Source organism: Carettochelys insculpta, chromosome 3 (genome assembly GCF_033958435.1).
Source record: "Carettochelys insculpta isolate YL-2023 chromosome 3, ASM3395843v1, whole genome shotgun sequence".
Classification (NCBI taxonomy): Eukaryota; Metazoa; Chordata; order Testudines; family Carettochelyidae; genus Carettochelys; species Carettochelys insculpta.
In genome coordinates, this window is record NC_134139.1 from 205,610,266 (window position 1) to 205,623,744 (window position 13,479).

Below are 13,479 nucleotides of genomic sequence, written 5' to 3' on the forward strand. Positions count from 1 at the left end.
TGCACAACACCTGTGCAGGAGGCAGACTGTAGAGCTACGCCCATCCCCAGGGGAGCACCCAGCAGTATTGTGCCTCTAGAGACTCAGTCTCACCTGTGGCTTCTCACCAATGTTCCAGCTGATCTTTTCCAGCCATGTGCAGATTTCTGCCATCCCTGTGCAGAATAAATTTTATGTGCACCAAGACATGTGCATATGTGCACCACTGGTAGAAACAAAAAAACCAGCTGTTGACACTCTGCTAATCAGCTGGGTGGCATTGGATCTCTCCTGAGTGGCTGCACAAGTGCCTGGCTAACAGGGAACACTGCTGCTCAGCACCACACAGAGACTTGGCGTTCCCTGTCAGCCATAATGACTGCACCAACTGGTCACCTCAGTAGACTGATCCTGCCCCGTGTCTTGGTGTAGACGCTGGGCTGGATGAAGGTACCCTCATCCCTGCCTCTCTTCCAGGTGACTCATTCCCCAGCAAAAGAAAGACACAAGCCACATATAGGCCAGGCAAGACCTTGGGCAGGACTTTTTACGCAGATCACAAAGGGCCAGATTTTGATAACTTTGCCCGTGCCAAGTACCGTACCCTAGGAATAGTCCCTTGGAAATAACGGGATTCCATGTGAAGTAAAACACTAGCTGATGCATGTAAGGATCTCGCAGTCTGTCCCATTGTCTGTTACTAGGTGGACATTACTGGATACAATATGTAGAATTGGTGTCCTTTTCCTCCTCTCCTGTATTTCATTGTTAATTTCAGGTGAAAGCATGTAGCGTACACCAACTGTCTGTGAATAAATAGCCCTGGGAGGCCGATCACCTTGTTAAACTCTCTAATACAATGTGCCTGCTGTTAGATTTTTCTATAACAAACCCAGCGAGTGTTAATATTTTTCCCACCGTTAGGCATCAGAAGTGGACAAGCTGCATCCCGTGTTTAACATCAAGCTGCTTTCCCATATTTTTGTAATTATTTTACCCCTTTGTTAGAATTCAGTGTTTCTTTCTTTCTTTTTAAAGAAAAGCCTGTACCATTTAGTGTCAGTGATCGTTTTGCCATCTGCTCAGTCATACCGCTTCCAACAAGCCAGCCTCAGCTGCAGACCAGTCAGCTTCCAGCTCTTCCTCCTCTCAGAGGCAGAGATGCCAGCAGTCCTTAAACTGGAACAGTGTGTGCAAGGATTCAGCTGGAATAGGAAAAAATAAAAAAGGCAAAGGCATTAGTTAGGAGTTTTCACCATCTATCAAAGGGTGATCTGTTCCCAGGAGTCAAAATACTTTCTTCTCTGTTAAAACATATTTCAATATTTGAGCATCCAGCAGGCAGAATTCATCCCAGATGTAACTCCATTGACTTTCTCAGCTCCCATCCAGGAGGAATTTGACCCATATTTACAGTGCTCACAAAGTCACGGTTTCTGCTCCTCTGAGTGTATTCCCATGGAATCATAGGGCTGGAAGGGACCTCAGTAGGTCATCTAGTCCAGCCCCCTGCTTCAAGCAGGATCTACCCCCACTAAGTCATCCCAGCCAGGACTTAAAAACCTCAAGGGATGGAGAATCCACCACCTCTCTAGGCAACGCATTCCTGTTTAAGTAGTTTTTCCTCATATCTAACCTACACCTCTCCCTCTGTAACTTCAGACCATTACTCCTTGTTCTGCCATCTGTCACCATTGAGAACAGTTTCTCACCCTCCTCTTTAGAACTCCCCATCAGGAAGTTGAAGGCTGCTATTAAATCACCCCTCTCACCCCCCAGTACCAGTTCTCTGCGGCTCTGCTGCTGGTACGTTGGGTTCCTAGTCTGATGAATGTTCATGCTGGATCTTGGTAATAATAATGGTAGTCCATCGATCCAATGATGACAAATCTGTGCAGATCATCTGTTATTGGGCTCGTGGTGTGCCCTCTGGTGACTGTATAAGCCAATTCTAGAGGTGCACATTTTGCTGCAGGTGGTGCATGGGAAGTTTGCAATCTGTGGGTTGTGAATTGCTGATGCTCTGTGATGTCATTCGTGTGCCTCTTGTAGACGCCGGCAGCGGTCTTCCTCAAAGGCAATGCAGGTATTTCTGACTGTTGCACGCCACTGTGTTCTGTCACTGTCGGCGTCTTCAAGGTCCCTAGGTTTGACACTGCTGCACTGCAGATTGGCTTTGATGGTATCCTTGTAGCGTTTCCGTGGACGACCTATGCGCTGGATGCCCTGGGAGAGTTCACCATACAGAAGCTGGGGAAGGATTCTGTTGGCATCCATGAGGCTGACATGACCGGTCCAATGTAGTTGTGACTTCATAATCATCATTTTGATGCTTGTCATCTGGGCTCTCTCGCGGACCTCAAGATTGGGCGCTTTGTGTTGCCAGCGGATCTTCATGATGTTACGGAGGGAGCGCATGTGGAATGCTTCGAGCTGCTTGATGTGACGCCTATATAGTGTCCATGTTTCCCACCCGTAGAAAAGAGATGAGAGAACAACAGCTCTGTACACAAGCAGCTTTGTTGGCATCCGGATGTTATGGTGGTTTAGAACTTTGAGACGCAGACATCTTGGTGCACCACTTCTACCTGCATTCTCTCCTTCACAGCCTCTGGCTAACCCAGGATGTAGTACAGCCAGTTCCAGAGTTCCCAGACTGGTTACTAAAGCGACACACCCAGCAGCATTTTGTCTTTTCTGGGGAGCCATCATTATTTATGTACATATGTGTACACACACAAAGCACATTACGGTAGAAGAGACACTTATATGTTGTTTGCTAATGGGCTGTCATAAAGGGCTGTGAAGTGGCAATTAAAATGAGGGTCCTCCAGACCCTTATTCTGGCTCTGCCTTCACAGTTTCCTCCCCTCCCCGGTCTGGCCCAGCCCCAAGCCCTCTGCTTGGCTGCCCAGCCCGTTTGCTCTGGCTCTCCCAGTCCTGCTCCTCTTTTGGATAGAAAAGTTCTGGGGTCCAGTGTTGCCTGAGCACTAGGGCAGCCACCCAGGGGAGAGTCAGGTGCCACCCAGCTGATTAGTAGGGTATCCACAGCCACCCACAGCGGGCAGTGTGTTTTTCTATGTGTGGTGCACCTCTGCACATGCCTTGGTGCACATAACAGAGTTTATTCCACCCATGTAATAGAAAAACTTAGAAGGAACACTGCTGGGGTCCTGCTCCACCCCATAGCCTGAGCTCAGTGCTCCTGCAAGTGAGAGTGGCAGACAGGCTACACTACAACAAAGAGACATGCAAAACAGGCCTCCCGGCTGGCTGTCCGTGGAGAACATTGGCCTCTCAGAGGCCCTCTTATGCTGTGGGGAGGGTCTGACTGAAACAGATCCCCCTCCCAACAAGTGGGCTTAACTTCCCCTGCAGTGAGGTAAGGAGAGCGTCCCTGCTAGCACCTCTCCTTCCCTTCCCAGCCCAGCCCCCGCTTCGCTTCCTTGCTCCCACTCTCCCAGCCTTCTGCCCCCTGAAGCCCCCAATGGCCCCTTTTTTCCCAGTCTCTTGCCAGTCTCTAGCCCAGTCCCCAGCTGGCTCCAGCCTTCTCCTCTGCACTGTTGCCCAAACCTCTGTCCCCGAGCTTCTGCTTGCGGCCGCTGCCCAGTGGGCAGAGCTAGCAGGCAGGGGTGGGGCAGGCAATGCTAGGGGTGTGCAAAGACAGGCAACCCACCTAGAACCTTCCCACAGCCTCCCGGTGACTCAGGACCTGCCATTTGGGGAGCACTGGACTCTTCCAAATGTCCGTCTCCTGACTGACAGGCCAGGCTCCTCTGTGTGGTAGAGTGCACAAAACTGAATGAGAGACAGAGTAGACGGCCCAGCCTCAGCCTGGCAAACTGTGTTGCCCCCAAAGGGAGCCAGAGACCACTCTTGCAGCTGCGCATGCTCCTGCCCGGATGCCTGTCAGACAGCTCTGCTTCACCCTCCACCTAGGAGTGGAGAGGAAGCACTTACAGACATATATGACTAATTCAGAGGGCAAAGGGTAACTTTAATTAGCTCGTACTGTCCTTGAATGTTTTTGCATCACTGACTCCACAAGCCACAGCTCTTGCCGTGTCTGGTTGTTTCCCATGAGACTATAACCCATCCACCCAGTTTATGCCTTGAAATCCAAATGAAAAAGCTTTTGGCATTGATGGACCCCACTCAGTTCCCACGTCTTACTGCCAAGCCGCCACAAAGCCAGAGTGAATTCAAAGCTCATTAGGATTGTCCCAGGAGACCTCAATCTATGTGCTTACTGAGACAAATCTGGATTTTAAAATGTTGCTTGATCAAAGACATTAGCTATGAACTCGATGGGTTACAGCCTGGGTCTGCACTGAGAGGTGCCTCAAGTGCAAAAAGCTTTGTGGAAGTCCAAATGAGATTCACGGCTTCGGATCAAATTTATTCCCATCCCAATCAAAAGATGTTATTTTTCTGCCATTTCTGAACGCTCAGTCTGAGGTCTATGATTCAAGCTGTTGGGTTTTTGTTTTTTGTTTTGTTTTTTTTTTCGCATTCCTGCATTACCACCAGCAACCCAGATCCAGCTGAGGGGTATTATAGATGTAGTTAGAGTGCTTTTGAGGCTTAAGCCTCTAAAACATTTTAGACGCTTTGACTACACCTCAAGTCACAACACAACAGGAATGTGTGCGTATGAACTGGTGCATCTTTGGTGAGAGCAATTTTTTTCCCTAAAGTTAAAGGAAATCATCAGTTGGAAAGGTGTGCAGCATGCTGTGCTGGAAAGTACTCGGTGTGGTGAAAATCAATCTGCCCTTGTCTTCGTTAGACAGTAACTCAAGATGGGAGGAGGGATAGTTTAGCAAAAGAAGGGGAGGGCATTGGGAAGGAACCAAAAGTGGGGACCACTGGGGGATGAGAGGAAGCAGGAAAGGGAGGAGAAAGAGAGACTGGAGCAATGAGAGAAGTCTGGACCAAAAATAAACCACACGTCTGGTGAGTAGGATTGAGCATCAGCCTTGGTGTTCCTGTAACAAATTATTCATGGGCAAAGGAAAATAATTTCAGTTCCCTTGCAGCTCTTCCTTAGCATCAGATGCCAGCTTGTTACAAAAGCGAGAAGGAAACTCCTTGTAATATTGCTCTGCCTTCCCCCAAACGATTAGATTCATGTATTCCAAGACCAGGAGGGAGTGTTCTCGTGATCTGCTCTGACCTCTGTATAACCCAGGTCAGAGAAGTTCCCCAAACCAAATCTTAGAGCAGATCTCATGGAAAAAATATCCAGTCTTGAGTTAAAAAATGGCCAGTGATGGAGAATCTACCATGATCCTTGGTGAACTGTTCCAGTGGTGAATTACTCATGCTCTTATTTCCACTCTGAATTTGTCTAGCTTCAACTTCTGGCCATTGGATCATGTTGGACCTTTCTCTGCTAGATTGAAGAGCCCATCATCAGAGATGTGTCCCCAAGAAGGTACTTACAAACTGTGATTAATAACTCCTTAACCTTCTCTTTGATAAATTAAATAGATGAAGCGCCTGGAGTCCATCTCTATACAGCATGTTTTCTAATCCCTTAATAATTCTAGTGGCTCTTCTTTGAACCTTCTTCAATCTCTCAGTATCCTCTTGAATTGTGAACACCAGAACTGGAGACAATATTTTCAACAGCAGTTGCACCAGTGCCAAGCACAGAGATAAATCTCTGCTCTTACTTGAGATCCCTGTTTCTGCATTTAAAGGATCACAATAGCATGTTTGGCCAGCTGTTTACGCACCGTGACCCCCCACATCTTTTTTCAAGATCACTGCTTGCTGGAATAGGGTTTCCCATCGTCGGGTATTGTGTCTGAAATGTGATTATGAAAAAAAAATCAGTTTTGAGTTTCTCAATTTTTAAATCCCAAATTCCCTTTGTAGAAAAAATTCCATCTCAGAGGACAAACAGTGACCTTCATAGTGAGAAGAAGACATCTCAGTTATGCCAGTTGTGACATGTAAGACCATAGGGTTGGCTTGGGGAGCACAAATACTACATTAGACAGCTGAAAAAAAAAACGTGAGAACTCTCCAGGGACACAAGGTTACAGGAGAAAGAGATAGGAAAGAACTAGAAAGGCAGCTAATCTACTATCCCATTAGAGACTGAGGAACCAGGCTTGGGGACCTAATACGAGAACCTGCTTTGACTTCTGTTCTGTTCCCTACTGGAGGGCAGGTTCGTAGAGGCAGCAAAGTCAAGTGGATTGAGTTCTGGATGGGGACTTTGGAAATCTGGCTTCTGTTCCTCACAGCCTCTGAGTTACTCTGTGGCCTTGGGCAAATCTCTCCCCATCTCTGATTCTGTGTCTGTGGAATGCTGTAGTAGCAGGGCAATATATTCATTACTGCTTCTGTCCAGCCCAATTTTTAAATGCCACTAATCTATCTCTTCCCTTGAGAAAATTCTTGCACAGCATGCGGTTGGCATTTTTGTACTGGTACACACTGCTGTGGTGATCACAAAGCCACACCTGCTGTTCAGAAGTACTCGTGTATTTGTTTTTCAGAATAGAATCCACAGATAAGCCAGTGAATGAAATCTAGACAAGCAGCACAATAGAAATAGTTGTTTTGTAAATGGAAGGCTGGAGAAAGGGTTATTCATGCAGCTCTTCCTCAGAAGCACGGCACTGATGAATTCTCCTGTGCTGGGGAGAGGCATAGGGTAACCTCTGAAAGGGGTTTGAATGCTCCATTAGCTTTTCATGTAATTTTTGCTTAAAAAAAAGACGACTGAAACTGACACTGGGAAAGTGTGTGAAGAGCAGGGAGCCACCATCGTTTCTCTCTCTAAACTTCCTATAATAACCTAAATGAACAGTTTTGAGATTTCATAACACTATCCATTTCCTAATTAGGACAAGCTTTAAAAGGAACAGTTGGCATTCCTGTTGGTGTGAGCCATGTGCTACCTGCAGCAGGCCAACTCACAAACGAAACTGATTTTTCTCTTACCTACATTCCGCATTCGGCAGCTGCTCCTAACAGGTGTTCACTCTCTTCAGAGCAGATGGTGACAGAAATGGGTTTGCTGGCAGGTTCACCCACAAAGCAGCCTTCTTATTGCACATATTGATGTGTATACAAACATACACACGCTACCCGGCTTTCTGTTACAAAGTAGTTCTACTTCTGATATAAGAAAAAACCAGTCCTGTAACACTTCAAAGACTAACAAAAGAATTTATTAGGTGATGAGCTTTCATGGGGCAGACCCACGGCTTCAGATCTGAAGAATTCTTCTACAGGACTGCTTTTTTGTTTTGTGAAGATCCAGACTAACACAGCTCCCTCTCTCTGACTATTCTGATATAAGGTCAGTCACATGAGGTCCGACACAGAACAACTCTTTTTGTTGTTGCTGTTCTCTGGGTGTAAAGGCATTTGTGACTTTGCTGGCACATCAAAAACCTGGCAAACATTTGTCCAGAAATTAACTCCTTTACAGTATCTACGGGAACATTCAGTTACAGGAATAGCTCCCTATTTACCAACTCATCCTTTATAACCTGAGGTAGTGCTAAATAACAATGAACTAGAAATACAGTGCCCTTCTGCACTGCGATTTTGAGATCTGCTGGTGTAGTGATTGACTCGATGCTTTTCTCTTTGCCATCAGTTTCCTAGAGCATGACACTTGGTTAATGAAACAGCGGAAGCTAGAAGCAGCAAAGGGATTGACAAAATAAATTACAAATACAATTGCAGCCTTATATAACCAAGACACTTATTCAGCATTCCAAATAGAGAACTGCCTTCAAAGCTCCTGTGATAAAATGTGCTAAGGATCATCTTATTCCATATTCATCACCTGAAGAGAGACAGTGCTCAAACAAATCCTTATTTGCTTTCAAAACTCTTATCCTGTTAACCCTGATTTTTGTCTTGTGGGATTTGCCCGACGAGTCTCATAAACTTTGACAAAACAAGGCAAACGGATGCAAGGTTCAAGAGACTCAGGCATTGATCTAAAGCTCTTTGCCAGCTCTGTTTCTTGTCGTGTGAGTAGCACTAGGAAGACTCTGTTCTCACTCTGTTTTGCTGTTCATTTTAAACAAACAACCAGAGCCAAGACAACCAGATGAGGATGACATCTGGCTCTCTAAACGCTGCCAAGCCACTGCTGCTCCCCGTAGCTGGCAGGAAGAAGATATGTTGCAAATGCCAATTTTTTTTTCTGAAATATAAAGTGCATCCCTACACTTTCTTTACTTTCCCTGCCTGGCATCTAGGCCAAACACATTCAATTTGCCTTTTTGTTTTGATAAGGGCCAAATCTGGCTCTCATTTTTACCAGCATAAACCCAGTGTAACTCTGTTGAGTCCAGTGAATAACAAGAGAGTGGAATGTGACTCCGAAAATCTAAAGCAGTCTTCTATTCTCAAATATTCCTAAAATATTTAAATGTAGACAGTTAAACTCTATTACCTAACTTCACTCAAAGCATGGAATAAATTGCCTAGGGAGGTTGTGGAATCTCCATCAATGGAGATATTTAAGAGCAGGTTAGATAAGCATCTATCAGGGACGGTCTAGATGGTGTTTGGTCCTGCCATGAGGCCAGGGGACTGGACGTGATGATCTCTCAAGGTCCCTTCCAGTTTTAGTGTTTCATAATTCTATGATTTAAGCTAATTGTATCAAATGTGTTTTTATTGGGATTTGTTAACTGAAGCAGTGAGAGCACTTTGCATGTAGGTGCTATGGTGGGTTGTGTCTTATAAACATCCTACATAAAACATGCTTGTCACTTTTGAAAGAAATATACCAACAGTGCAAGGATGTGTGGACATAGCACAAAGAGTTGTGTGCCCCTTTAGAGTCTTGAATGATTAAAGTAATGTTCACAAACCATTTGGCCACCGTTAAAACAAAGACATCTAGTCCTAAGATTTAATACCTAGGAACTGACTCTATAGGACTGCCACGGTTTCCCTACTCTTACTTGTATTTGAATGGTCCTGTAGACTCTTCCCTGAACTTTTGGTGGCTGTAAGGGGGTGGACAGATAACCATGTTTTGAAACTGACATTGTTGCTGAATGCATTTTCCCCTCTTCAGTTAAGAGATTCTTCAAGGAGACCATTTTCAAAATTGTTTCGGACGGAAAAAGCCTGTGTGTCGGGAGAAGGATGGAGCTGTGGCGTGGGTTGTTGAAATGAGCTGAACTTGCAAAGTGAAGAGTAAATTCTGCTTTTGAGGGCACCATTCATGGTGCAGCTCTTGAAAAATGCCAAAAATAGCATTGTTCTTTTGAGCTCAGGGCTCAGAAGACCACCGGCTAAACTAGCAAAGTGAGGCTATGTCTATATTAGGGAAAGTAAGTCGATTGCAGATACGCAATTCTAGCTACATCAACTATCTAGAATCAACGTATCTGCAATCGACTTACCAGACATCCTCACTGATAAAAGTCAACAGAAGAAACCCCCATTACTCCTCACACAAAAGTGAACCCCAGAAGATCAACCCTGAGAGAGCTGATCTTTTGGAGCTGTGTAGACATAGGCTGAATGGACAATAAACAAATCAAACATTTTGACATTTTAAGATGTGTTCTGACTTGCAAATGCCAGAATATTAAGGTCCAAATTCTGCAGTACGTACTCAAGCAAAACTCATTCAGAAATTCAGTTGAATAGTGACAGAGAGGTAGCCATGTTAGTCTGTATTCTATCAAAACGAAAAAGGCTGGATATTAGGAAGAACTACTTACGCCAGGAGGGTGGTGAAGCACTGGGATGCGTTGCATAGGGCGGTGGTGGTCTCTTCATCGCTGGAGGTTTTTAAGTCCCAGCTTGACATAGTCATGGCTGGGATGACTTAGCTGGAGTTGATTCTGCTTGGGGCAGGGAACTGGACTTAATGATCTCTTGAGGTCCCTTCCAGCTCTGTGATTCTATGATATGTTTACACGGGAATAAAAAACATTTGGTAGGCCCAGGTGTGTAGGGCTTGAGTTCCTGAGGCTGAAAAATGGTTGTGCAGAAGTCTGAGCTCACCTGGAGCTCAAGCTCTGAGACCTCATGAGGTGAGAGGGTCCCTGAGTTCAGGCTCTAGCTTGAGCCAAAACATCTATGCAGCTATTTTGAGCCTCACAGCCAGAGCCCTGTAAGCCTGAGTCAGCTGCCCTGGGCCTGCCACAGTTGTGCCATGGGGCTTTTATCCCCACGTAGATGTACCTAAGTGTTGCACAGCTGTGATCTTCTGACAGCCAGTGACAGGCTGTGGCACGGGTAAAGGAAGTTGGCAGGAGCTCTATTACCGCATGCCCATTACATTGCTAAATGTTAAGTGGGTTAATTTCACACCAGTAACCCAATCACCTCAGAGCTTTTATGTTAAACTGATTTCAACTGACGGTGTATTTGCACGTGTGCCCAAGAAAAACCCAGGGCTCTACAGTCAACCGTGGTGGATTCAGCATCAGTCGTCTCTCTGAGTCCAGTTATATCCCTTAATCTTTGTCTGTTTACAGCAGTGGTGGGCAACCTGCAGGCCGCGTGCTGCCCATCAGGATTCTACGTGTGGCCCTTGAGACATATCGTTTACTGTTGCCCATGTGTAGGGTTACCAAACTCTTCTGGTTTCCATCTGCATAATTGTTTTCCCTACCTGTATTTCTAAAGTGACAAGCAAATGAAGCAAGCACATGTGAAGTGACTGCACACAACATTGACTGTCAGAGCCATGTGCTTCCTCCTCATTCAGTCAAGGCACTGCTGTGGTTCAGTCAGCACAACCAGCAAATTCTAGATACACAAGTGCAGTTAACAAAACTCCCTGTCCCGGGAAACCGTCTTGGTTACGACCATGTTCCAGGTGAAGGAGGGCCACTCACGCGATACGCTCACTAGCCTAGGTTACCTATTGCTAACATAGAGTGTTATCACTTTAGATCAGGGATGGTTTCTTAATTTGTATACCCCAAAACAGATCTGCGCCAGACACAACAAAGGGGCCCAGCTTTGTGTTGAGATCTGTAGACACGACTGCAGTCCACATCTGTAGACACGACTGCAGTCCAAATAACAATAGAATCTCTTTTGTAGCTCTGCTAGTACAGAATGGCTGATGCGTTCTACCCCAGAAGTGGCTGCATTACCGTGGTAAGGGAAGTGTTCCCTGTTTCCACAGGTTCAAATTCATCACTGACCTAAGTGGGGTAGTGTCAATGGTAAATTTGTCATATGGAGCAGTAGTGGGTCACAGATACATCAGTTTAAATTCAGAACAAATCTCTTGGCTTCAGTGTCTGTACTGGTGTAACTGAAGTCAGGATTTGGTACCTGCTCCGTAAAATGCTCTGAGAGCCTTTGAGATGAAAAGTTCTGCATTAAGAGTGAAGGGTTAAGTGCTTACAAGACGCCTAGCTCTAACTGCATGGACACTCCATTGCAGTCAATGTGACTACTCACATGCTTACACTTAGGCATGCATTTCAAGCACTTTGATGACCAGGTCTTAGGTATCATTGTGTCGGACTCTTTCACTTTACATGCTAGCATGCTGCGTTCTCATGCAAAAATCACGGTTTCAGGTGTCTATCTGAGAGACAAGAGTTTGTGTCATCCAGTTTCTGAGGGTGCAACTGAACAGTTTAAGGTAAGAAATAGCAGCGTCTTAATTCAGGTATGCAACATCACATAACAGCTGAAGAGCTTAACCAACCTAGAAGTAAACTCTTCAACAGTCCAGACCTCTCCAGTTTTGTCAAGCTCTTGTGTTTTCCACTACTTAAAAGTGTACCAAACCCTTGAAGATCTGGCCAAATGAGAGAGCTTCTGGGAGGCAGGCTTAAAAGTTTAGCCTCTTTGTTCCTAAAATTCGAAAGCTGTGCATCTATTTACCAGGCAGCTCTGGAACTCACGCTGCGAGAGGATACCACTGACACAGCGATTCTTGGAACATCCTTTGTTTATTCACACTGTGCCGCTTTTAAACTTCCTATGTAAATGACAAAGGCTTCTTCTGATTTCACACTATCTTATACTCACTACCTTACTAAGCCAGAAGTCAAAATACTAGAATTTTACTCTTCTAGCACATACTATGAAAAGAGTATTTTCCTAGATGGAATCTCTCAGTTCTTTGATTTTAAAAAGGGGTCTAGCTATTTTCCGTTGACTTTCCAGCACTGGTGGAGTGGAATGTTTTAATTTCTAGCTACCCCTTTAAATATAAGTCCAGCTGCTGTAATTATTTGCTATACTCTATAAATATATTATTGTTTGTCATAAAGGATCTCAAAGTGCTTTAAAATTCTGAAGCTGATCTCAGTCACACTGTTGGAATCCCAGTGTCTCCATGGACATCTTTATAGTTACATGACATTTAAATTGGTGTAGATGAAGGCAAAATGAGGTCTGATACAGGTACAGAAATCATTAAACCATCACTGAAATGCAGTCCCCTCTAGTGAGCACCGCAACAGCTATTTGACAGCACACAACAATGCCCACGATGGTTTAGGGAATGAAGAAAAATTTTATATCAGTTTCAAGCTACATAGGGAATTTCTGTGAGCCGTACATCATCAGCAAAGTTGCTACAGAGCAGGACACTGAGGCTTCACACATATGATGAACGGAGTGGGATTTTCTAGTGGTCACAAGTGGTGAGGACCTTGGTGTTACATCTAAGCTGAAATACAGTGAGCTGGATTGTGTCTGCCTCTGCTGTGAGCAGGAGCAGCACATAGCTCAGAGTTAAAATTCCTCCCGCTATGCTCCTTGCTAGAGGGGGGGGGGCAGAGAGTAACCCACTACTAGTCCATGCTAATAACATCTTATTGCCCCCTCCAAGGTGACTCATCTAAAGGCTCCACCCATTCCTCACTCATGCCCATCTTCCTCAGAGAGCAGAAGAAGTGGTCTCAGGTCACCTGTCCTTTCCTTCTGCCCCCCATGCACAGACTGGCAATGCAGGTCGGGCAATATTCCCTTGCTTCTGCTCTGTATAGGCAGGTGGGACAAGTTTCAGTCTTGCCCTTGCATGAATAGTATGGGTGCATATCCTCCTGTTTTCACTGGTTTTATATGTAACTGCAGCAAGTACGGGAAGTGTGTCTTTTCCTCACCCCAGGATATCCCTCTGTCCTTCCCACACTTTTCTGCTCCACCAGAGCAGAAAAGCAGCAGGTAAAAAACAACCCACTTCAGAATACAATGTTCAGTACCTAACAAATAGAGATTTAATCATGAAAACTCTCTCCGTCATGGACAATTTCAGAGAAAAGCCCAAAGATAATCCAGGGTGCAAAGGAACAAAGGTTTAAACAGTAGAATCAGGTTCCGATGAAACCACAATAACACGTGACTGTTTTCGTTCTTATTGGAACTCGTCAGACGTGCATAAACTGCTATCTGTAACATGATTCAAACCCGGGATGCCTTCGTTATAGTCAAGGATGACACCATATCTCCACGGGTTCACAGCATTGGCTGTGGGAAAGGAGTACGTGTACATCAGTTGGACTGATCACTCTCCCAGCT

At 45.2% G+C, this 13,479-nt stretch overlaps 1 protein-coding gene across 6 annotated transcripts in view; it reads left to right on the forward strand.

Annotated features, from left to right (window-relative positions):
* The window catches only part of MSRA (methionine sulfoxide reductase A), a 461,942-nt gene that overhangs the window by 433,181 nt on the left and 15,282 nt on the right, over positions 1-13,479 (forward strand). Inside the window, exon 6 of one of the 6 annotated variants that reach the window (XM_074991479.1) lies at positions 5,334-5,416. The exons of the other annotated variants lie outside the window; for them this stretch is intronic. Coding sequence (XP_074847580.1) covers positions 5,334-5,378 — 45 coding nt within the window. The 3' untranslated portion in view covers positions 5,379-5,416. The remainder of the gene's footprint in view (positions 1-5,333; positions 5,417-13,479) is intronic. 6 annotated transcript variants of the gene reach the window in all.